This window comes from Pinus tabuliformis, chromosome 2_1 (genome assembly GCF_031772625.1).
Source record: "Pinus tabuliformis cultivar Carrire ecotype Pingquan chromosome 2_1, CPIR1, whole genome shotgun sequence".
In the NCBI taxonomy this organism is placed as follows: domain Eukaryota; kingdom Viridiplantae; phylum Streptophyta; class Pinopsida; order Pinales; family Pinaceae; genus Pinus; species Pinus tabuliformis.
This window is the reverse complement of record NC_142299.1, coordinates 395,259,487-395,284,038: the sequence shown is the minus strand read 5'-3', so window position 1 is coordinate 395,284,038 and position 24,552 is coordinate 395,259,487. Positions and strand designations below refer to the sequence as shown.

General features: G+C 39.5%; 1 protein-coding gene across 1 annotated transcript in view; it reads left to right on the top strand.

Moving 5' to 3' along the window:
• The window catches only part of LOC149200521 (uncharacterized), a 264,887-nt gene that overhangs the window by 114,216 nt on the left and 126,119 nt on the right, over positions 1-24,552 (top strand). Inside the window, exon 5 of the mRNA XM_089400966.1 lies at positions 4,346-4,392. Within this exon, the coding sequence (XP_089257092.1) occupies positions 4,346-4,392 (47 nt within the window). The remainder of the gene's footprint in view (positions 1-4,345; positions 4,393-24,552) is intronic.

Below are 24,552 nucleotides of genomic sequence, written 5' to 3'. Positions count from 1 at the left end.
GGAAAAATTAATTAAAAGACTTAAAAGGGGATTAATTATTTTTCCACCTTCAAATACTTTAGCCATGGTGTCTAAATATGAGTAACCATGCACTAAAATATTTTTACAAGATATTACAATTTAATTCAACCCTTAGAAGGGGAAATACACATTTGACATAGACCCTCAAGACATTACCCAATTTTGCGACAAGACACATGATCTAGTATGAAAAATACATAGACTTGATAAACACTAGGACTCACCTAAGACCTTGTCAATCTGTTCCACCCTAGCTTTGGGGTATATATGAGAGAAAAACTCTGCTGATTATTCGTGTTTATAAACACACATAATTCGGGAAGGTTAAAAAATTCCCTAGGATGAAACCTTTTGAGAAGAATCATAGGCTTACCTAGGTGTTATTACATGGCTTAATAGTCATACTAGAATTGTTTACAATATAAAAACATAATTTGGGTTTACAATGACAAAAATGATGCTGAATGATGACAATGATCCTTGAATTTTTTTTACTATTGCCCTGTATCCTACTTCTTGGACTGTTGACACAAGTGTGGTCAACATGGCCAATTTATGCTTTTATCGTTCTTTTAGTTGCATCAACCTGCAGGGAAAAGTTTCCAATCTAGACTTAAGGATGAGGATAAGAGAGAACCAACCCCAATGAACCAATGACCACAAACCCAAATAATGGAGATGAAATTTGGAGAATGGTGGAAAATGGTAAGTATGGGAAAACTCATGGACACATTACGTCAATCCAAATCTCCCAAGCAGTAGCCCTCCTATAACCCTAAGGTCCCTAAGGAGGTCCGACTAGACTAGGGTCAAAAACTAACTTCCCTAGTAAAATGAGAGAACGAGTTTATAATCAAGATCGGTTAATCATCCAGATCACCCCTTAATCCATGTTATAATTCCCAAAAACATTAAGTACAAGGACATGATTGGAAAATGGTTAAAGTATCCGCCGAATGGCAACCCACCTTCCTTCAAGAGGAATGCCAGATGGTGAGAGGTGTTTGACTGGTGCAAATGATAGAGGAATATGGCATATCATCATTTGTTGAGCAAATGTAGGGATGCTGGCTAGTTGGCTGTCCAAAGGAGGAGAAAATTTTTCTCCTATGGGGTCGCCCACTTTTTGGTGGGTAATAGTGACTACATTAGCACACAAAGTAGCATTGGGAAAATGAGAGGACATGTGGCATATAGTTAAAGGAGGAGCACCAGTTAAGGGAAAATGCCTTCTATGAATGTTGATTTTTATGTGGCATTGGGAAGTATTCTCTCATGCTAAGAGGTCTCCCAATTCAACCAAGAAAATTATAAAGAATATATATATATATATTTTTTTTGGAGTTCATGTAGGCTCCAAGTTGATAGGTTGGCCCCACCATGAATGGGTGTGACCCTTGGTCAAACCCACTTGACAAATATAAATACACAAGAAGTCATCATCATTTCAACCATCCAACAACACAACATCATCTACACAAGAGAAATCCACACATATGAACAAAAAGGGAAGCAAAGATCTAAAGTTTGACCGAGTTTGACCGAAATCTGACTGTTGACTGAGGCTGACTGCACGGATTTCTAACTAAGAACAAGTTTTTTTTTTTTTTTTTCTTCGCGAGTTATTGAAAATGAACTAGACAACCTCTTTTTATAGGAGAGGAGGTGTCTATATACAACCATCAATATATGATTTGCTTTTACAAAACAATGTGAACAAGTGGTTTAACTAACTTCTAACTTCCTCTTATTGATGCCTGTGAGAGTATATTAGTGGTTTGATCTAGTGAACTTGAGTGAAGTGCTACAGCTAATGGCGAATAAAAGCAAAAAATAAGAGTCAAAAGTGGTCCAAAAACTTAGATCCTCATAAATACAAATAGGTACTCTTCACACGTGTCGAAAATAAAAGTATAAATGCACCAACCCTTTTTAGAAGAGTCTAGATCTAGTAAGGTTTACTTGGTTAAAAATGTCATGGAATACCCGAGAACTCTCTAGAATCATGTTACAAACATCAACAAGGGTCTAGTTTTCACACGTGTGATGCGCTATTTGGACAATGCATAGATAAAATGGCATCAGATGTGAAATGGGCTCAAGAACAACAGGGGAAATCCTTTGTATGTGTTAGAGATCAATGATAAAATGTAGTACAAAATCCATGCAGTGTTGTGAAGTGAAGTGGACACCTCGATGATGTGGTGCCCATGGTGTCATGGATCTTGAGGTAGTGTGCACAAACTTTGATAGGTAGCACCCCAACCTATCATGATTAATCAAACTTCGAACAAGATGTATGGCACCAAAACATAGATAATCTAGGTTAGCAAAAATAACATCAGCTAGTTTTAGCAACTTGCCTAAGCAAACCATGTGGTCAAACCTCAGCCCCTTTACATGTGTCGTAGGGGTTGGACATAAGGTATCTTCCTAAGTTTCTTGGTTAAGGATAGGTAAGGATGGTGTAATTTGTGGAAAGGTACTAAGTAAACTTTTAAAACAACATTCAAAGTCGCGAAGTGAAGTATTAAGTACATCTTTGTTCCAATTAGTCTTTTTTCGAATAGGAACCTTTGTATAATTTATTGCAAACTTTGAGAGGGAATTTTTATTTAACATCTTACTACTTTGACACTAAGTTTTTAGTCCTTTTTTTAGTTGATAAGCATTCGACTCTAGGATTTTAGTGGTGGACCTTTTACTGAAGCAGTACACATTTTGTCTTTTGTCTTTATTTTTTTATTTCTTTATTCACATTTTCATAGTGACATTTGACAAGTTGTTCATAAGTTAGGGGATGTAAGTGTATATGGATGAAATGGAAATGTAAAGAGAATCACTAAAAGTGATAAGTATGGAGGTGGTATGATTACACTGCCTACCTTGATACATGGTAATACCTAGTGGCCTAGTTCAAGACACACTTGTATGAGGACAATTATTCTCCCCATGGTTAGACGAGGCAAGAAGGTCAAAATTTTACTTAGATATCGATAATAAATGTTCATATCTATGTCGTAGCACACTTTACAAACAAGTCAAAATCATTAACACCATTCTAAGCTAGGAAACAACACATGGAATCATAATAACTAGAAGAAGTGATCATTGGGTAATGTCTGCTAGCACATATGAAATGAAACATTTGGGGAGCAGAAACTGATATGTCATTGCAAAATGAATTTGATGCATGAGTGTATGATGGGGTGTAGGAGAGAAACAAGTCTGGATCTGAGGAGTTGGAATAGGAACCTCATACATGCAATAACATCGCACTCGACAAAGTGTGTCTCTATGGTAGTTATGCTGAAGGGGCAACAAGCCCCAATGATGAAAGTTCACAAGGATTAGATTTGAGAAACCTTAAGTAAATGAGGTGAAATTTCTGGATTGCAATAACTGCTTGATTCTTGAAATTTATAGAATAAGTTACTAGAAGTGACATTCCCCTTAAGTATAGAAGCCTCAGTGAATCTGATTAGTCTTAAATATGAGAAACTGTAAGATGTTTAGTGATATTTTTGTAGAAACATTCAAATTTATAAGGATGAAAGTTCAGAAGGATTAGATTTGAGAAATCTTAAGTAAATGAGGTGAAATTTCTGAATTGCAATAACTGCTTGATTCTTGAAATTTATAGAATAAGTTACAAGTGACATTTCCCTTAAGTATAGAAACCTCGGTGAATCTTATTAGTCTTAAATATGCAAAACTGTAAGATGTTTGGTGATATTTTTGTAGAAACATTCAAATTTATAAGGATTTTGTATGGTTTTATAAAATTTTGGTGATCTTTAAGGTTAAATAATTTTATCTTACTGGATTTGGGCAAATCATTTTTAGAAAAAATGGGAATTGTGAAATTTTTTGTGGGAAAAAGCATGGAAGATTAGCCCATGAATGAAATTTATCCCCTGAAAATTCCCCTCAGTCAACAATATCCTTCCCTTCCTTATTTGGGGGGCCTAATTCATTCACAGAAGAGTTGACAACTCAAATTTCAGCCAAAAATGGAAAATTCAAAAGATGTATATTCTGTTGAGATTTGGCGTAAACTATATATCTTGGCATTCTTAGGCTATGTGTGGATGCATATCTTGTCTATTCTCATTGTGCCACATTAATTTGCATGATTTGATGTATATCTTTTTGTACGGCTTTTGTAGTGAGGTAAGCATGAAGCTTGTTTGGAAGGAAAACAATTCCATCTTTGAAACATAGTTCTTTGGTTGAGTTATGTACCAATTACTGTTTTTTGCTTTTCTTGTAAAATTTATGGATTTGTTCGATTTATATGTTTTTTTAATTTGTTGACGTGCAGATCTCTGAGGATGCTCTAAAAAGTATCCATTTGCAAGTCACTGAACGGTATGATTGTGCAACTACTCTTATAAGTGACTTTTTTTATTTGCATCTATAACTTACGTTGTTTAGTTTTGAAGCATTATCAAGCTTTGGACATCAGGGCATATTTGATTTTATTAGTTGTAGATTGGCCATTTTATATGGTTTCTTTAGTAAAAATATTAGCACCTAATATTGCTTGGTTATTGATAGAGTTTTACGGATACAATGCAAAACATCAAAATCTGCAAAAAGAGAGAGTGATACTTCAATGCCTTTATTTCAATATATAATGTATTATTGTATAGATTCAATGGTAAGACGGCAAATGCTCGTTATGGGTGTGCGACATGACCCCCAAACTCCTAATACCTAACTAATTAGTTTGTGGTCTAGAATTTGCCTCCAAATGTGTGTCGCTCCATGCCAAATATTTAATTTGTACAAGGATATGGCCAATACCATAGTTGACAAAATACAAAAAATAGAAGAATGGAGAAGCAACACAATAATAGACTGAATACCAGAAACTGGACCAGGCCTGTCACTATAGGCATACAATATTATGCATTGGTTATGGCGGCAATGCATCAATTTGGTGGGCACCTTAATCGTTGCATGAAGAGGTGTCTTTTGCTTCAAGTGAGAAACATTATTAATTTAGGAACAAATTTTTTCATTGCAAAATAAGTTTAGGAAACACATTGTCTTAACAAAGGATAGTCGCCACAATTTGTCCAGACAAATTCAACCAATACAAAAGTTGGGTAAGTATAATGTTATAAAACATAAAAAATGGAATATCTTATATAGTTCAAGACACACACACACACACACACACACACACATATTTAAAAGCCATAGGGGGGGGTGGGAGTGGGTGAGAAGGGCACATAGCCTAAAGGGTTATCTCAATTGGTTGAACCATCTATCTAAGGCATGTTATCAATGAGGAACCTATTCTCACCTAAATTTACACCTAGGTTAACGTGGAAAAAATATTTAACTCGACTTGGTGTGGCCTTGGGGGCAAGTCTCAAGTTGAGTAGCTTTCACTTAAATCTCAACTCCTTCGTCTAGGCTAACTCCTAGCAAAGCCAAGGGGGGTGGACCCTGTGAGAGAAAAAGACTAAGGCTTGACTTAAGCTAAGTTAAACTCAATCAAGTTCTAGGAGTTAACTGAAATTACACAAGATACATTCAACCATCAATTAATGAATTGTAGCATGTAATCTTCAGAAGTTCAAAGCATCTAAAATGATTTCACAAGTAAATCGCCATAAAGACCATGATGATTCGTAAACAATAGATGTAACAATGATAAGCGATTGAATGAAATGTTCACAAATGATATAACCAAATAGAGGCCAATGCTAAGATAGCTTGGAAAGCAAATGATCAAATCAAGATATATTACTTGGAAAGAAAATACCTGAAAGTAAAATGCTTGAAGTAAAAGTTCTTGGGAAATGAAGTGCTTGTACGTAGATATACTTGAACTTGGACATGAAATTTCCAAAAGTAAATGAGCTTGAAATGTAAAGTGGCAATGAGATAATGATCCAATACCTAAGTTGCACTGAAACGGATACGGATACGGGGTTTGAAACGGATACGACAAATTTTCAAAAAATCTGGATACGATACGGCAGGAAACGACACATAATGTATATATAAATTTAAAAAAGAAAATTTCATATTAGCATTCATATTTTAGAATCTAGATTAGATCTAAAGACTAAAAATACATAATCAATTATCATCTATGATCTATCATGATTCATCATCATCAATTCAACATAAACATTGTCATCATCATTAACGATTATTATAACATTCATGATTCAACATATCATCAAGTTTTTGTTTCAAATTTCAATCATCAAGTTATCAACATGACAAGTTACACAAACACCATCATTACCAAAATTAATAATGCATACTAATTACTACATCGTACAAAGTACAAAATGAACTATGATTGGCAGTCTACTATCATTATTCATAATTCATATGGTTGTTCAAAAGTTTAAAAGTTAAAACACCATCATAAATTACATTTACATATCATCAAATATGTCTTCATTCATGCCACTAGAAGGTTCTGCATCCTCTCTAGAAGTGGGACTGAGAACATTGCTGCCATGTCCACTTGAAGATCCACCTATTGGTGACTCTGCATCAAACAAATTCATATGAGACATGGCATTCAATGTCATATCCAAGTCAGGCAACTCTGGTTCCACATCCCATAATTTGGTGGGCCCAAATTTGTATTCATCTCTCTTGTGTGACAGAAGGCGAAGGTTTGAATGAACATACACTAGTTCCTCAGCCTTCTTAGAGCCCAATCTGTTTCGCCTCACTGAATGGATGAATCCGTATGTACTCTAGTTCCTTTCTGCTGAAGAGGAACTAGCAACCTGTGACAAGATCTTAATGGCCAATTTTTGGATATGTGGAAGTGCCCTGCCATAGAAATTCCACCACTCAATTGGACTTAATCTGGTCTTGTCCCGCATACACTCAATATCACAACCCCAACCCTTTGATCCCACAAAATGAGAAAATTGTGCACAAATTCGAAGCCCAATTTCGGGATTTACAAAAAGCTTTCTAAAAGCATTTTAAAATCCTTTTGCGACTTCTGGGTCTTTGTTTGGTGCGGTTCTTTCTGGATCACGTAGCAACTCTGCAACATATTATTTTGGATTCACTGCATAGGCTAAAAGGTGCAATGGGGTGGTCATCTTGTTCCACCTTTTGGCCAATATATCTTTTACTTCTCTGTAAAAGAATTAATCCGGGCATTCCCCTTGGCATTTATAACCAACCTTATCTTCTCTATCATGGAATCAATGCCCTCATACACCTCTCCCAAATTAGGCATATCTGTGTCAAACATATGGAGCAAATCCGCAATTGGCTTAGTAAATGCCAAGAGGTACTCCACCCTATCCCACCATTCATTTTCAACAACCAACCGTTTCATTGCTTGTGTTTTATCATATTAGGATTGCCTCCATTGGTTCCAAAGAGAACTGCATACCATTGATTGTAATGCATCTTTCACCTACATAAGCCTTGTTAAGACTATGATGTGAGAAGCAAATAGAGTCTCAACAACTTGCAGGTACCAAATTGCCAATGTTTCAAATTTCAACAAATTTAAAATCATAATTTGATTGAATAACTATTATGATTCACGAATCATGACATTTGAGAATCCAATTTAGATATTTGAATTTATAGTCAGAAATTAGAATTTATGAAATATTTAATAAACTTCAAAGTATAGGTACCTTAAGGAGCTCCAACTTAGCAAATTCCCTGTAGATGCCTTGGGACATGTGGTGGTTTGTGATAAAGGCTTGAGTTTCTTTTGCCTCTTCAAAGATAACTCGAATCCACTCAATTTGCTTCGCCATCTTGCTCAACATGAGGTTCAATGAATGTACAACACAAGGGGTCCAAAAGATGTGCTGATATTTTCCTTCAATAATTAGGCCTGCTGTTCTACACACCGTTGCATTGTCAGTTATTACCTGGACAACATTTTTAGGCCCCACCAATTCTGTTGCTTCAATCAAGAGGTTAGCAATGAATTGAGAATCTTTCATCTACCTGTCACAATCCACTGCCTTAAAAAACATCGCCCCCTGTGGGCTTTGAGCAATCACATTGATCAAAAGCCTATTTCTTTGATCTTTCCATCCATCAGAAATGATGGACAACCCTGAAATGAACCATGAATGACGAATGGGGCCTAATTTAGCCTCCAATTCTAACTTTTGAGCACTCAACAATGTGGTGTGTACCTTCTCATATCTAGAGCTCTTGTACCCTCTTGGGGCTTCATTCACTGTTTTTACCATCTTTGCCCAGTAAGGAGATCGCACAAGGTTAAAGGGAAGACCATTTGCATAAATGCATTGGGCTATAGCTACATCTGCTATCTTTCGAGCGTCATTATTAAAACTCTTTTCAAGCGGTCCCAAATTTGACCGCTTTGAACAAATAATTCCATGAGAATGAAGTGGAGGCTTTGATGAAGATGCTCCCAACTTTGTTGGGTGTTTTAAATGGGAGGCAGGATTTGCCTCATTTGCTTTAGCATCTTCCTTGTCTTGTTCTCTCTGATATTTTGCAAGTTTTGCTTTGCGTAAACTATTTCCATCTGCCCCATTCTCTTTAGGTGGGCCACTGCATATTCGAACCCCATTGCCTTTTAACCCAAGCAAATGTGCTTTAACCCGTGTGTATGATCCCTTATACTCCTTTTTACACTCACTGCAAACCCATGCCAATGATCCACCTCCTTGGATCTTCCCAACAATAGTTACATATTTCCAAAGTGGTGACTTTGGATCAACTTTAGGGGCTGATTCAATTTCATGTTCCACTTCCTCTGCCTCATGAATGGTTGAACTTGAAGTTGCCATGAATGATGATGATGATGATGTAAATGAAACTGAAAAAGAAAATTGACAAATATCATATATGTATTTCAAAAGTTCAAAACAAGTTACAATTTACAAACTTAAAATTTTAAAAAATTAAAATATGTATCTCAGTCTTCAGATCCCAAGAAAACCCTAGTAAAACTGAACAACAAACCGGAACCCTAGTGAACATGGACATCACAAACCCTATAATGAGGAAGATGGGTGTCAATTCTCATAAATATAACCCAAACCCAGTGAACAACCAAGTTTGCTAGTTGGTGTCAAAGGTTAGTTAAGTGGTTTGGGTAATTTTCTAAAGTTTATAAAGATTTTAAACATTGATCAAGTGTTGGGTTCTATGTAATTGGTTTTATGGCATTATGATTCTTTACTGCCTACAAATGCAAGTTCACTTTGCATTTTAGAGGCATTCTTTTCAACAACATTGTACCAACAATGTAACTGTGGGATCTTGGGAGGAGTCAAAGGTTTGAGCAGCACCTTGTTTATCATGCATGGGAGAGGTAGTGATGGAGATACATGTGATTATCTTTATTTTTGCATGTTGATTGTTATTCATGTACTTGGAGGTTTGTTTCAACTTTAGTTGTTGCATTCCATCTAAATGTCCGTATTCCCCGAATGCATTTATAAATGGCCATGGACGAAGTATTCCCTATTTACGACAGAATTTTATAGCGCACTCAGCTCCTTTAATTCTGATCCTTTGTGCAGACTAAGAAATGGTGATTTTCTATATGAGAAAGGATACTACAATAATTTGTTCAAAGTGTGCCTCTCTGTTTTCATGGCATTTTCCATTACATCAGTCTTCCCAAGGTCACATTGACGAGTCACAAAGCTTGCAAACAAATATTGAGTGATGACATAGATGTAGGGCATACAACCGGTAACTGTAAAACTGTAAAAATTAAATTTTAAAACTGTAACAATAAAACTTAGAAGTTAAAAGTTCAATGACCAGTCTCTCAGCGGCGTCGGGTGTGATGAAACAGTTGAACAACTGTAAAAGTCCCAAACCAGTCTCGAAGCTCGACGACGATGTTACAACTTTCAGTTTCAAGTCAACTGTCTCAGTGGTCTCGGCGATTATGAATGTTTCAACTTCCACAATAATGCTTCACGATAATACAACTCTCCGCGGCTATATAAATAATGTTCACTCCACTTTTAGGTTATTGTAAAGTGTAAACTGCGTAGTTGTAACTTGAAATAAACCAAATCAACCGTTCCCAGATGTGGGCATTGTGCCGAAAACGTTTTTTTCGTCAAATACGTTTCTCGATTTTCCAAAAACATTTTCAATTTTTTTAATACATTTCACTATTTTCCTAAAACGTTTTCAAATTTTTTAAAACGACAAGTTTTAAGAAAAAACGCCTCGAAAACGGCTGGGTAAAAATCTTCCCGTTTCCATGAAAAAAACGACAACAAAAACGTTTTTCCGGCGTTTCGTATGCGGATTCGGATCTGAAACGGAAAAGCGGCGTTTTGGGGTTGGAGGTAGCCATTTCCAGCAACTTAGTCCAATACCAAGTGTTGCAAAGTGGAAACGTGACAAAGGTTACTTGGTTGATTTTAGTTAAGATTAGATTTTCACTTGGGTTTAATTGATTAGGTGTGTGAGTGCACAACATGCAATGTGTGATTACAAAAAAATAAAGCCAATTTAAGGTTGGTTTTCTCTTTAGGCCTTATCTTCGTTGGGTTAAGGAAAATTGCAAGGGGATACTATGGAGGGAAGCTTAGCTTCATTGAGTATCCCAAGAGCCCACACGTCATTCCGTTCGCAAGGAGGTCCAACATTAAGGAAACAAGCCCAAAGCCTTACTTCACAAGTCGAATGTTTACCGGTTAGCCCCAATCTCAGAATAAGAAGACATAGAAGAGGGGGGCTCTAACTAATGTACTTCAACCAAAAATTTCTTTTGTGATTGCACACAAGGATTAGGCTAAGCCTGCAACGGAAGAGAGAAGGAAAGAGTTTGATGGAGCTTTGTTACTACTTGCCAGAAATGACTTCTAAGCTAATAACATGAAATATAATCTAATCTACAACAAGAAATTAGAATTAATATAATCTAAGAACAAAAGGAAAACTATTCTAGATTGTAGTTAGATTGTTCTAACGAAATGGAAGTAAATATAAATTAGATTGCATGAGTGAATTTAAATAAAAAGAAATTGCAGCCTATTTTAATGTTATGAGATGATTAAACTATTCCAAGGTTAATTTTAGCCCAAGAAAGTAAACCACAAAAAGAAGATGACACACACACAAGACCCCAATGGGGATGAAGGATGCTTAGGGGAGCCCCTAACTGCCAAAGTGTTACAATGCTCTATTGAATCTCGTGAACTCAAAGGGATCAAAAGAGGAAGAGGACACCCTTGAAATCAAAGGGTTCAAAATGGCTCTTAAAGAGGTTACAAAGGTGAAATTCAATAGTTTATACCATGGGTTCAAGGTAAGTCTTCTTCAGGTGCTTTAGATCTTCAGTCTTGGACGAATTTTGCCAGCACCTCCCCTTGCAAAAGCGTGGATGTGCTAAGAACCAGCAAGTTATTAGCTCGAAATATGATGGAAATGAGTTTTAAAACACTTGAGAAACATTAGCATGGGTTAGCCAAAATACCAAGTGAAAATTCTACAATTAAACTACTAAGTTCCTAGACTTATTGGCTGTGGAAAGACCAAGAAAACTTGGTCTTTTCTCAATCAGTGGGACTGCTGTTATGACAACAACCTTCTTAGGATCTTGAAATACTAAATATATTAGTTAAACCCTAGTAAATGGAAGCAATAAACTTGTATGGAATTTATATGAGGAAGGAATATTATAATATTGGGGTCTTTTGTAGTCCTTTTGAAGCCCGTTGGAGTCCTTGATGTGAGTGGGACTTGTGCTCCTGAAAATGGCTTGAAGATGGTTGATTCAATTGAGAATTTCTGCAACTCCAAGCTTTGAGACAACCTGTAATATGCTTCAAGTCCTGCCCAAAATATTAGTAGCATAGGTGGTGACTTACAAAATGAGAAGATTAAACATGCTATTCACAAGTACATGTAATAATCAAATCTATATTTCAAGCCAACAAGAAGGTAGTAAACACTTACTAACCTTCTTCTTGGACAACACTACCCCTATTAGGACCTAGGCTACAAACTTAAAGCAATTCAAAAGTGGACAAATACAAGGCTATCTCATATATGTTCAAGCACACCACACAATTCTTGACACCATTTGACCTTCGAAGTCTTTTTTTATTGATAGATATGAAATAATTGTAATACTAACAACAATTCCCCAAGCTCAAGTATCCAACACTATTGAACAATGAGAAGAGAGGTTACATTTTTAGGAGTGGGAAAAGATCCCAAGATGAGAATGAGCAACATGTTGAGAAATCTAGGGGCAGCTAGATTAGGTGATTTCTCTTACATCGATAACTGCTTGTGATGTATTTTTACTTAACTTGATTAACTTCTTCTTTCACTTGATTATAATTAGTGTTCTTATCATCAAACAACTACCAAACAAAAAAGAACAATGAGACAAGAGGACACAAGATATAGGCTATTAGCCAAGGCCGAAACCTGTTCTCTTGAGAGGAAAACCTACAAGAATTCCTCTTCTTATAAAACTTCAAATGACAAATTCCAAGACCTATGACCCTTGACGAAGACCACTCCAAGACCAAGTCAAACTTCTCCTTGAAGTACTTCCTGTTGAAAAATGTAACTAGGTTCAGTCTTCATAATGACATGTGGAAATATGATTTTATGTAATTGATGAAAAGAAGAAAAATAAAATTATTATTAATGTTTGTCTCATGGGTTTCATCAACAAGGAATTTTATTTTTAGTAATGGCTCCCATTGTGAGCCTTTAGGATTTGTCATCTAATCATACAAGTCAATTTGAGTCTATGTCATGTATGAAGGACCCTTCTTGGGCATGTTATATTTATATACGAGTCAATGGAAATGTCAAGTAGCCTTCCAAGACCAAGCACAAGCATTAATCGAAAGTCAACTTCAAAGTGGAATTAATTATCTCTTCCAAACAGACATGTCGTCTCACCCTCTCCTAGTTGGCTTATTTAAGGAGGAAACAACTATAAATAGGGCTGCTCAAAATCACTTCTGAGACAAAATTTCGGTGGAACAGTGATTTGAAATAGAAGTGTAAAAAGGGTAAAAAGGAGAAGCCTCCCAACCTGCGAAGTAAAGAAGAAGAAGACTGAGGTTCTTAGGGTTCTTTATGGTATTGTTTTAAGAGAAAAAAAAACCCCTATATGTGCTAGAAGTCTGTTACAATAGTAAAGGAAGAGAAGAAGTCTATTGCAGTAGTGAAGGCCGAGGAGAGGAGAAGTTTGTTGCAGTAGTGGAAGCCAAGGAGAAGTGCAGTCCTCCTAGGGAGCTGATGTGGAAGAAGGCTGAAGGTCCAAAGCAGAAGAAAGCCAAGGTTGAAGAAGAAGTCGAGAAGGAGGAAGGAGCAGAAGGTTGATTATCGTTGACTAAGGATCATGTGTCTTGGTCTTGGAGTGGGAGATAGGTCAAGGGTCTTGGTCTTGTATTCATCGACTGGAATCTCTATAAGAAGAATAATTTGTTCGGTTTCCTCTCAAGTGGGAGAGGTTTTGGCCCTGGATGATAGCCTATATTCTGTGTCTTTTGTCTCTTTATGGTTTATGCATTGGTAGTTATTTGATGAAGAAGAACACTAATAACCTATGTAAAAGAAGATCCCAATCTAAAGAACTAAAAAACATTCACACGCAGTTACTAATAGAAGAGAAATCACTTAATTTCTATGCCCTAGATTTCTCAACATGGTATCGAAGCTAAGGTGACTAAGTCAAGGAAGGGCATCTTATCAAGGGACACTCAAGGATCAAATCTCAAGGAAGGCATCAAAGCGAAGATCATCTTGAAGTCAAAGGAAGCATCATAACCCTAGATCAAAGAAGTCTACAAAGAAGTATTGGGATCATCATCAAGAGAGAGAAGGCCAAAACCCTACATCTACTCAAGTTAAAGTGTTTTGAAGACTATTCATCCAAAGGAAGCTAGATCAAAAGGCAGTGTCATCTCACTCTCTGTGGGATCAAGGATCATTCTTGAAGAAAACTACCTTCATCAAGGAGAAGTTTTCTATCCTCTATATCATCATCAACATCAAGGAAGCAACAAGAAGAAGGAGCATCCTATCAAGTAAGTATATTTATGTCCACATCTGAATCTGTCAAAATGTCTTTTTGCAAGGAAAACAACAAATTGGTTGGGGCTTCAAACTATCTTGCATGGAAGAAAAGGACAGATCTGAATCTCATTGAAAATGAGGTTATGGAACATGTCAAAGGTTCTATCACTAAACCAAGAAAGGAAGATGCTCAAGCTCTTGCCAAGTATATGAAAGGGGAAGTTAGGGCTCAAAGGATTCTCATAGAATCCATCAACGATCTCTTCATCCCATATGTATCTAAACTCGAAACTTCAAAATAAATGTATGACAAACTGGTAGAGTTGTATTTCGTGAGGATTGTTGGAGAAGTTATCTCATTAAGGCAAGAACTCTACAAGCTAAATATGTCAAGAGAAGATGGAATAGCCTCATACTTTATGAGGATATTTGAGATCCGGGATCAACTACAAGATCTAGGAGAAGTCATGTCTGATAGAGAAATGGCTACAATTGTACTACTGGAGGAATGGGGTAACTTTACTTCAAGTATTTATGGGAAGAAAGAAGCTACTCCATCCAGGATCTATGGTCACTCTGCAAGATTGAAAAATTTAGACTAAGGGCCAAATCTGATGTAGGAGCAGGTGAGCAAAATCAAGCTTATGCTGTAATGAAAAAAAGAAAGGGACAATTTGGAAAGTTTGGTCCTCAGAAAAAAGAAAAAGAACATGGCCAAAATACAATGCTATGGGTGTCAAGAATATGGGCACTATAGGAGAGATTGTCCTAAGCTCAAGAAGGACAATAACAAAAGAGGAAGAGAAGAAGCCCACATCACCAAGGAAGTGGAGGAAGTTGTAAAGAAGAAATCCAAGGAGGAAGTAATAGATCTCCACTATTGAGATAGTCTTCCTCACATAAGTTCTTTTCAAGTTCCAAAGTCTTCTAAGATATGGCTATCATGATTCACTAAGTAAAATAACGACATGCATCAAGGCATCATAGAAGCATTGAAAGCAAGAACTCGGGACATCATCATAGAAAAGCATGAAAGATGGTTAGAATCTATGGAAGTCAAGGATATAGCTTGATCTGAAAATGAGATCTTAAAACAATATTAAGGTATTACAGACTCATGTGCAGGAATGCCTATATTACTTAGTGCAATGGATCGAAAAGATTGTGAATAATATAGACTATGAGCAGTTAGATAAACATAACAGACACACACACATCAACACAACAAATAATCAAGTAGTTCACCCAAAACTCTTGGGCTACGTCTCCTAGTCTAGCTTTCAGTGGTGACCTCTCTATTATGTCTTCAAGAGCAGATTTTTACAAGTGTGAGCTCAAATCAAGTCTAAACACAATAGGGACAAACAACAGGGTTTTACTTGAATCACTAGCCGTGGGAAGGACAATCTTATTGCTCTAGGCAGTTGGAAGGGAGCGCGGGACTATAAACTATTTTGCCCGGGAGCTGCTCGATATTGGGGATGCGCGCATAAGTAGAGAGTCACAAGATCCACGACCGCGCACGGAGGGCTGTGCTGCCGCGCGAGTTGGCCAGAAAGTGATCGTTGAAGTCACTATTCACGATGGGATGCTTGACGTGAGGCCAAATGGAGCAGGCGACAGGCATTTAAGACACGATTTATGGGAAAGATTTGGGAAAACCTGCTGCCAAGAAAGCATTAATGGACCAAAATTGGGGGGAACGGTCAAATTCGAATTCAAAAGGTGCTATAAAACACAAAGGGCTGCCCAACAAACAACACTTGGTCATTTGAGAATTGAGCGATTGAGCAGAGCCCTGAGCATTGTGAGCCGAGCATTGATTGAGCCCCTGAATTTGCGAGTGCCAGATTACAACCCAGATACAATGACAACAACTAAGGATGGTTTGGGAATAGAAGAGGTAACCATCGGCGAGGCCACGCAGGCCCTAACTATGGAAGATGTTCCAGAAGCCGCTGGGGTTGTGGCAGAAATCGCCAAATCACCGCGTATGCCAAGGCCTAAGAAGGATAAACAAGCAATGGCCCTCATACGCGTGTCCTCGAGGAACCTGCTGCGCAACAAACTATCGATGGAAGAGAATGGGAAAGCTGTCATGATAGAAACAGATGAGGAAGAAGACGAAGGCATGGAGGAGGATATTCAACCTACACACTCTGCGACAAAACTGCTTGCATATGTCTCTCCGCGGAAAGGGAAGACCAAAGTGCCAAAGGACCTGGACGAAACCAAGAGTTCACTCCAGACCCTGCTCCTCCCAGACGACATTGTGTTTGAAGGCACGCACCTGGGCCGTGTGCCAACCATGAAGTTTGAAGATTGGCACCTCGTTGAACGCGAGAAGTTCCCTCACCTGGAGACCAGGAACCTCATGAAGCAGAACACCGCAGGGGTGGTGATAACGTTAGAGCCGTGGAAGCGGCTGCGTGGTGTGGCAAAGGTCGGGCTGTTGAACTTACTATGGGTGCCGCATTTCCACCACACGCCAATAACCATTTTCGTCATCAGGTAGTTGCTCTGCCTGGTGCATGATGGGTATCTATGGCTGGAGGAGCCTATCCCCATCACGACAGACCTAATTCACTGCGTTTCCCAGCTCCCCTACAAAGGAAAGGACCCCGCGACCATAGCCGAAGGAAAGGGCAGTGATTTGGCCCTTGCGGAGGCCATGAAGACGAAGTACAAGCTAGAGAAGAAGAAGAGAGGCTATGCCATCTCCAGCATCAAGGACAAAGCGGTATGCATAGCAACCCAAATCCTAGCCAACAAAGTTATGCGGAAGTGCCGCGCCGATGAGGTACCAGCGCCGGTGGTCGCACTGGCCGAGCAGTGCGCGGAGGGGGTCCAGTTTAACTGGTCTGAATTCCTCTGTGCAGAATTTTTGAAAAATTGTCGCGAAGCCCAGGAGCAGGGTAAAACCTTCCACTATGCGTGGTTGTTGCTATCCATAGTGCTCGTAGCGGGGGAACTGTTGGAGGACAGTCAATTCCCCAGCATTGACAGAGAATTACCGGAGGTTGCGATGTACGCTTCGCTCTGGGCCACGAAGGATGCGAAAAGGATACGCAACAACAAGATCTTCTAGGTGCTCATGGAGATGAAATTCCGGATGTGGATCAACCGGAAGCTGCGCATGTCACCCACGGTGTACAACAGTTTGCAGAGTTTTGCAGACTTTAAGGCTGATATGCACAACATCTTTATCAGGGCGCGCAAGGATTCGGCGAAGTAGTGGATGAAGCTACCTTTTGTAGCCACTGATGACACCATTTTCACTGTCTTGGAGGCATGGCCCCTGGAATGGCGCGCCCCAGATCTTGTAGAACTCGAGAGGGTGGCAGCGCAGAAGAAGAAGGATGATGCCAAGCTGCGCGTCACACAGTTGGCTGAGAAAAGGCGGAAGGAAACAACAACAGCTGAGGTACGGGTAGCGCGTGAAGCGGCACAAAAAGCCGCTGAGTAGAAAAAGGCCGCAAGCAACAACTCAGTGTGCCGTTGACCTCAACACAGTTCGAGAACAGTTGGAGGGACTCCGTGCAAAGATCGCCGTGCCGACAGAGTGACTCGAGGGCGAGTCATGATGTTTGTGTTGGGGGCCTGTTGGGCATGGAATCCCCCCAAGGCATGTTTTGGGGCTCAAAGCCCAAGTTTTGACCCGATATTGTTGTAAAGACTCTGCGAATTACGGGCACGGAGCGCGAAATGTATGATAGAGTCACAGGGTTGTCCGCCCTAGTCTTGTAATGTAATGTCGGCCTACCCATGGTCTGCGGACCATGGGATTGTATAAATAGAGCGAGGCTCTAAGTGTAAGAAATAGAAATAAGGAAGCGAGAAGAGAGGATAGAGTCTAAGTGACTAAGTGTGTCTTTGGGTCATAGAGTAGGAGAAGGCTCTGCAGCGGAGTGCGTAGAGGCCTTGTAGTCCGCAACGGAGTGCGCGGACCCCTGCTGCTGAGTGCGCAGGGCGGAGTCGAGTTTGTAACCAAGGAAGAAAATAATAAAGAGAAGTTTTATCACAATTCTGTGCATCTGTTCTTGGGTTAATGCATGCTTGTTATAAATTACAAATATATTGTTTATTTACTGCGCGCACATGTATGAATGATTTATATTGCTAAGTATAACTTAATGCATACAAGTAGGCTAAGTTAATCAACTAATAGTGGAATACTAGTAAGGACTTGGGTAATAACAACGTTCGGCCCCCGAGTAGGGCTGCACAAAGGAAGTAGTTTAGGCTGCGAGGTATGGGAAAGTGCGCGCAGGGTCGAAACGCGGACCTCTTGAACTCATCAGACATCTTCAGGGTGCGGAAACCTGGTTCTAGCACCCTCCGATACTACTTCGGGTGAGACCTTAGTCCGCGCTTCGTGGACTATTGCCAAAAGGGCTAGTAGTATTGCGATTTGTTTGGCTAAATCACCTCCGATGATCCAGGTGGATATTGGTGGCCACCCACCTATCCCATTTGTACCCCTACAATCGTCGCTTTCAGTTTTTCAGTTTCCATAATTGTAGCACAATTTACTATTTTTAGCAGTTTTCCGGGTCCTGAACTTCCGGAGCCATTTTGAGGCCTTAAACGATGTTTTTTGGGAAATCTGGGAGCAACATGGGTCCATAGACCGATGTTGCTCTTCCCAAAGTTATAGTTCTCGAATAGATCTTTTTAACGAGCTATTGTACGCTTCAAATGGAGATCGGATGCCAAAGTTATGACCCCGGGAAATTGATGTACCAATTTACCCAAACGGGGCCCACAATTTGGCGTTTCATCTTCTAGGGTTAGGTTTTGGGATGTGAATGGTTTTCCATTGTTTCTCAACAATAAATAGGCCTTTGAACCTCATTGTAACACAGTTCAGAGGCATGTAGCCGCCACATCTCTTCTGAGAGATGAGCTACCATCGCCCTAGCTGGTTTATTTCCATTTATGTTTGTAAGCTATTTCAGTATTTTACATTAATGAAATGAAGTATTATTTCCGTTGCATCTTTTTGTATATGGTTATCTCTGTATTTTGTTGCGTTCTTGTTTAAATCCGGATCAATGGTATCAGAGCACTCTGCTTTTTCTCTGTTTTTCTTTGCATGTCCCCAACGAGGTCGGGATATAAGGAGTTAGGGCTTGAACTGGTCGAATCTTTGCAAGACCAGCGTTGCAAATCCCGACGGCCTCCCATGGCGGATGAGAAGAAAGACGAGGGGGCAGGAGATCCCATCAAAATCTTGCTCGAAGAAGCCCTTGAGCGGTAAAGGAACGCGATGATGGATAGCTTTGCGTAGATCCTTCAGCGGCTACCTAGAGGCGACGCATCGACTTCCAATAGCTACTTTGGAAATGTCACACCGTTTAAGGTACAAGTTAATTTCGAAATCCCCATATTTGAGGGTCAAATAGACACGGATGCTGTAGATAAATGGTTAAATCTGTTCATGAATTTTTGAGTCGAGGAAAGATTATTTTCGCTCTTCTCAAAGCAACCCCCCATGTCAAGCACTGGTGGGAAACCTACTGCGAGCAAAAGAATGAAAGCACAGGCTCACTATTTTCAGCCACACCCACTTGGGATTCATTCCGGGATGCCATCAAGGAGCAGTACTACCCTGTCAAAAGCTACGAGGACAAATACATAAAGTGGACCACGCTGCGACAGGGAAGGGACCAAGATGTGCTAGAGTTCACCAACATTTTTCATACCCTTCGCACACAATTGGGTATCAAAGATTCTGATCTGCATCTGGTACTCAAATACCGCGGCTACCTACATAGATACATCCAGGAAGAGATGGAGTTCCTGAACATCTCCTCGCTCGGCACGACGTACTGATACGCTATCAAAATCGAGCAAAAGTTCAAACAGAAGAAGCGAGACTTTGGATCTGCGAATCCGAAGACCAAAGGACAAAGCCAAGGTGGGGTGACCCAAGACAACCCGTCGAAGCCGCAAGAAAAGAACAACACCATGAAGTCGAAGAAGGACACAGGAAAGTGGTGTGAGTTCCACAAGAGCCCCACTCACAACATAAGTGAGTGTCGGACCAAGCAGTCGCTGGTGGCCGAGTTGAAGGCTTCCGAATTAGATGCATGTTCCGACCTTGAGCCAGAACCCGACAAGGGGAATGTCAAAGGGAAGCAGATCATTGATGCGGATCCCAGCGCCACTGTTGCCACCGCCAAGATCCAGAAAAATGAGCCCGAAGATCCAGAGGAGGGGAACGTCTTTTCCACTCACAGATGTGGGTGAAGGGTTCGCCACTGCAATTCATTGTTGATAGTGGCAGCAAAAGAACCTCATTTTAGCAGAGGTCGTGAAGCGGTTGGGCCTACCGACTACACCACACCCATAGCCGTACAGTATCGGGTGGCTTCACGAAGGATGAGATCTCAAAGTTCGCCAATAGTGGCGCCTTCCTTACAACGTCAAGCCCTTCATAGATGAGGTATTGTGTGATGTTACACGTCTGGATGTCTGTGATGTATTATTAGGCCAGCCATACTTGTGGAGGCAACATGATGTGTATGAGTGAAGGCCTCGTGCTGTCATTATTTCTTTGGATAATTCATTATATAGGATACCTGAGGTAGCCCCACCTACTGCCACCTCTTTGATCTCTACTAAGAAAGGTAGCAAGCTCATCTCCCAGACTAGGAAATTCCTTTTATGTCTGATTCGCTCCCAAAGTAAGGGGAAGATCGTCACTACATCCATGGCCTCCGCAAAGGGTTCCTCCATGCAGCAGCAGCAACAAAGGGATACGGTCATGACAGAACACAAGAACAACTGCTCCTCAACCACAAAGATACCACACAAGCTTCAGGTGGGCAACAAAGTCTGGTTGCATCTGTAGAAAGAACGCCTTACAGAACCCATCAAAAACTCAGACCACGCCGACATGGTCCTTACACCAGTACCAAGGCTACGGGAAACAATGCTTTGGAGCATAGCATTTCCCCATTCCTTCGATTGCACTGAGTGTTCAATGTGTACCGCCCTCGACCATGCTTCCCACCATTACTGGACACATCTGAGATTGCAGAATAGCTCACCAGGGACCAAGTTTAGCAGATGGAGGAACTCAACGCAATGGGGACCATTGCTTCCTAAGGGGGGAGGAATGATCCAGGTGGATATTGGTGGCCACCCACCTATCCCATTTGGACCCCCACAACTGTCTCTTTCAGTTTTCAGTTTCCGTAATTGTAGCACAATTTACTATTTTTAGCAGTTTTTCGGGTCCTAAACTTCCGGAGTCGTTTTGAGGCCCTAAACAACGTTTTTTGGGAAATCTGGGAGCAACATGGGTCCATGGATTGATGTTGCTCTTCCCAAAGTTATTGTTCTCGGATAGATCTTTCTAACGAGCTACTGTGCAAGTCAAACGGAGATCGAGTGCCAAAGTTACGACCCTGGGAAATTGATGTACCAATTTACCCAAATGGGGCCTACAATTTGGCGTTTTATCTTCTAGGGTTAGGTTTTGGGATGTGAAGGGTTTTCCATTGTTTCTTAACAATAAATAGGCCTTCAAGCCTCATTGTAACACAGTTTAGAGGCATGTAGCCGCCGCATCTCTTCTCAGAGATAAGCTACCATCGCCCTAGCTGGTTTATTTCCATTTCTGTTTGTAAGCATATTTCAGTATTTTACATTAATGAAATGAAGTATTATTTCCATTGCATCTTTGTGTATATGTTACCTTTGTATTTTGTTGCGTTCCTGTTTAAATCTGGATCATCCAAACCTGGGTCAGGCCCCAATAAGCCAACAAACCATCATTGTCAACCACCTCATCTTCCATATGAGGTCATATTATGTTGATTTCATCTTATCAATATGTAGAAGAGTTCAAGGCACATTATCTATATGCCTTCATGCTTCATTCTAATGGAAGAGATCCTTCTTCTTTGATCATGCTCATGAGATCGAACATTCAACCATGCTATCTGCAACTATATGATGGCATGAATTTATCTATCAAATATATACATACCTTTTCCTTCTTTTGGTCATCTAGAGTTCCTTCTAGCAGACTTCCTTTTCCTTGCTTGAAGGTGAAATTACTTCAAATAACTCAACGTGTTGCACATTTTTGTCATCATACCTTACCAGTGGATCCCACACAAGGTGGACCATAGACTATCAATGAGACATTTTCTTTTTCCAAGTAGAGTTGAACTTTCTAATGACATTTCCATTGGAGGATCTTGATTATCTTCATTCTGTAAATGCTTCTTCCTAATGATGATGACGTATGATGATTTCTTTATCTTCTATCATGCTAGATGACTTTCTTCCAACCATACATACTGCTACTATGGTTGTCCTTATATGCTTTTAATGGAGATGCCATGAACTACTTTCTTTCTATCATGATGACTGCTACAACCATGTAGACTTCTACTTCAACTATCCTTTCAAGCTTCTATGACAATGTCATCTCTATTTCAATTCTTAATGCATCTTAATGCTAGAGATGCTTCCTATTATGATTGCTATCTTCTACAAAATTGAAAAGAACTAAGTGAAGGATATTATCTCAGTCATAGTAGAGATCTTTCACTTCCTCCTTCTTTGATTTCTTCTTTTCAGGTTCTTCCACTTCTTCGGTGACATGGGCGTCATTTCTTTCTTTTCTCTTCTTGTTTTCCTTCTTAAGTTTAGGAAAATTCGTTTAAAGTGCCCATATTTGTTACGTTCATAGCATTGTATCTTTGACATATCAATATTCTTCCTTTTCTGAGGACCAAACTTTCCAAACTTTCCTTTTCTCTTGGCTATGGCAGCATATGCTTGAACTTGTTCATTTGATCCAACATCACTCTTTGCCTTCAACCTAGTTTATTCAATCTTACATAATGACCAAAGTTCACTGAATGGAGTAGCTTCGTTCTTTCCATAAATACTTGATACAAAGTTACCCCATTCATCAGGTAATGCATTGAGCACAACGATGGTCATCTCTTTGTCAGACATTATTTCCCCCAACCCTTGTAGTTGGTCTCTTATTTGTGACACCCTCATAAGATATGAGGCTATCCTTTCTTCCTTTGATGCCTTCATTTTGTAGAGCTTGCTTCTCAAAGATATAATTCTTCAGTAGTGCTCATGAAGAACAATTCTACTAGATTATCATAGATTTCTTTTGATTTCTCCAACTTTGCTATATAAGGGATGAGGGGATCCTTGATTGATTCTATAAGGATTCTTTGAGCTCTTATTTGCCCTTTCATACACTTCGATAGTGCTTGAGCTTCCTCTTGTGATGGTTTGGAGATTGAACCCTTAACATGTCCAATAAATTCATTTTCTATGAGGATTAAATCTATCCTCTTCTTGCATGCAAGGAAATTTGACGACCCAACCAATTTATTGCTTTCCTTGCAAAATGAAGTCATTTTGATTGTAGATTTAGACATCAATATAAAGATACTTACTTGTCAAGTGAAGATGCTCATTTGACGATGATATCTACAACTTGATCCCTTTCTTGATGATGATTGATAATGTTTGCTTCCTTGAAGATGACAATACGTCTTCTTCTAGAGACGTATTTCTTCAAATATGCTTGAAATGTGATCATCTCTTCAAAGATAGGGAGAACACCTTGATTTCTTTGATGATGATGGCAATGCTTCTTCTTGCTTCCTTGGGATGTAGAAGTGTAGAATATGGAGACTTCAAGAATCAAGATGCTTCAAATGTGTAGTCCTTCTTTCTTTGAGTGGAGGTAGGGTCCTTGAGGTCTTCTTCTCCTTGTGATGATGAGTACTCCTTGATGCTCCTTAGTCTTCTTCAATTATGTGATCTTCAAGCTGCCTCTTCTTGACTTGTCACCTTAGCTCTGATACCATGTTGAAAAATCTAGGGGTAGCTAGATTAGGTGATTACTCTTGCTTTGATAACTTCTTGTGATGTATTTTTACTTGATTAGTTTCTTCTTTCACTTTATTATAATGAGTGCTCTTGTTATCAAACAACTACCAAACAATAAAGAACAATGAGACAAGGGGACACAGGCTATATGCTATCAGCCAGGGTCAAAACCTCTCCTCTTGAGAGGAAAACCCACAAGAACTCTTCTCTGCTTATAGAACTTCAAATGACGAATTCCAAGACCTATGACTCTTGACCAAGACCCTCCAACACCATGTCAAACTTCTCCTTGAAGTACTTCCTTCTCACAAAGTCAACCCAAGTCAAACTTTGCCTTATAGCAACTTCCACTTCTCTTTTGACCAAGATTTCAGACCTGCAACTTTGACTGTAATTTTGGCTCGCAATTTTCGGCCTCCTGCAATGGTTGCTACTTCACACATGTGAGCGGTTTAAGGCAGAATTAAGAGGCTTCTCTCCTTCGCTTTTCTTGGACTTTTCTTCTCATGAATTTGGTTTGCAAAAATGATCTTCTTTGCTAGGTTTCAGCTTCTTTTAAGGTATGCAATTTTCACTTTGGAAACCCTAGCTGTAGTCCACATGTGTGAGATATTGGCCCTAAAACAATCT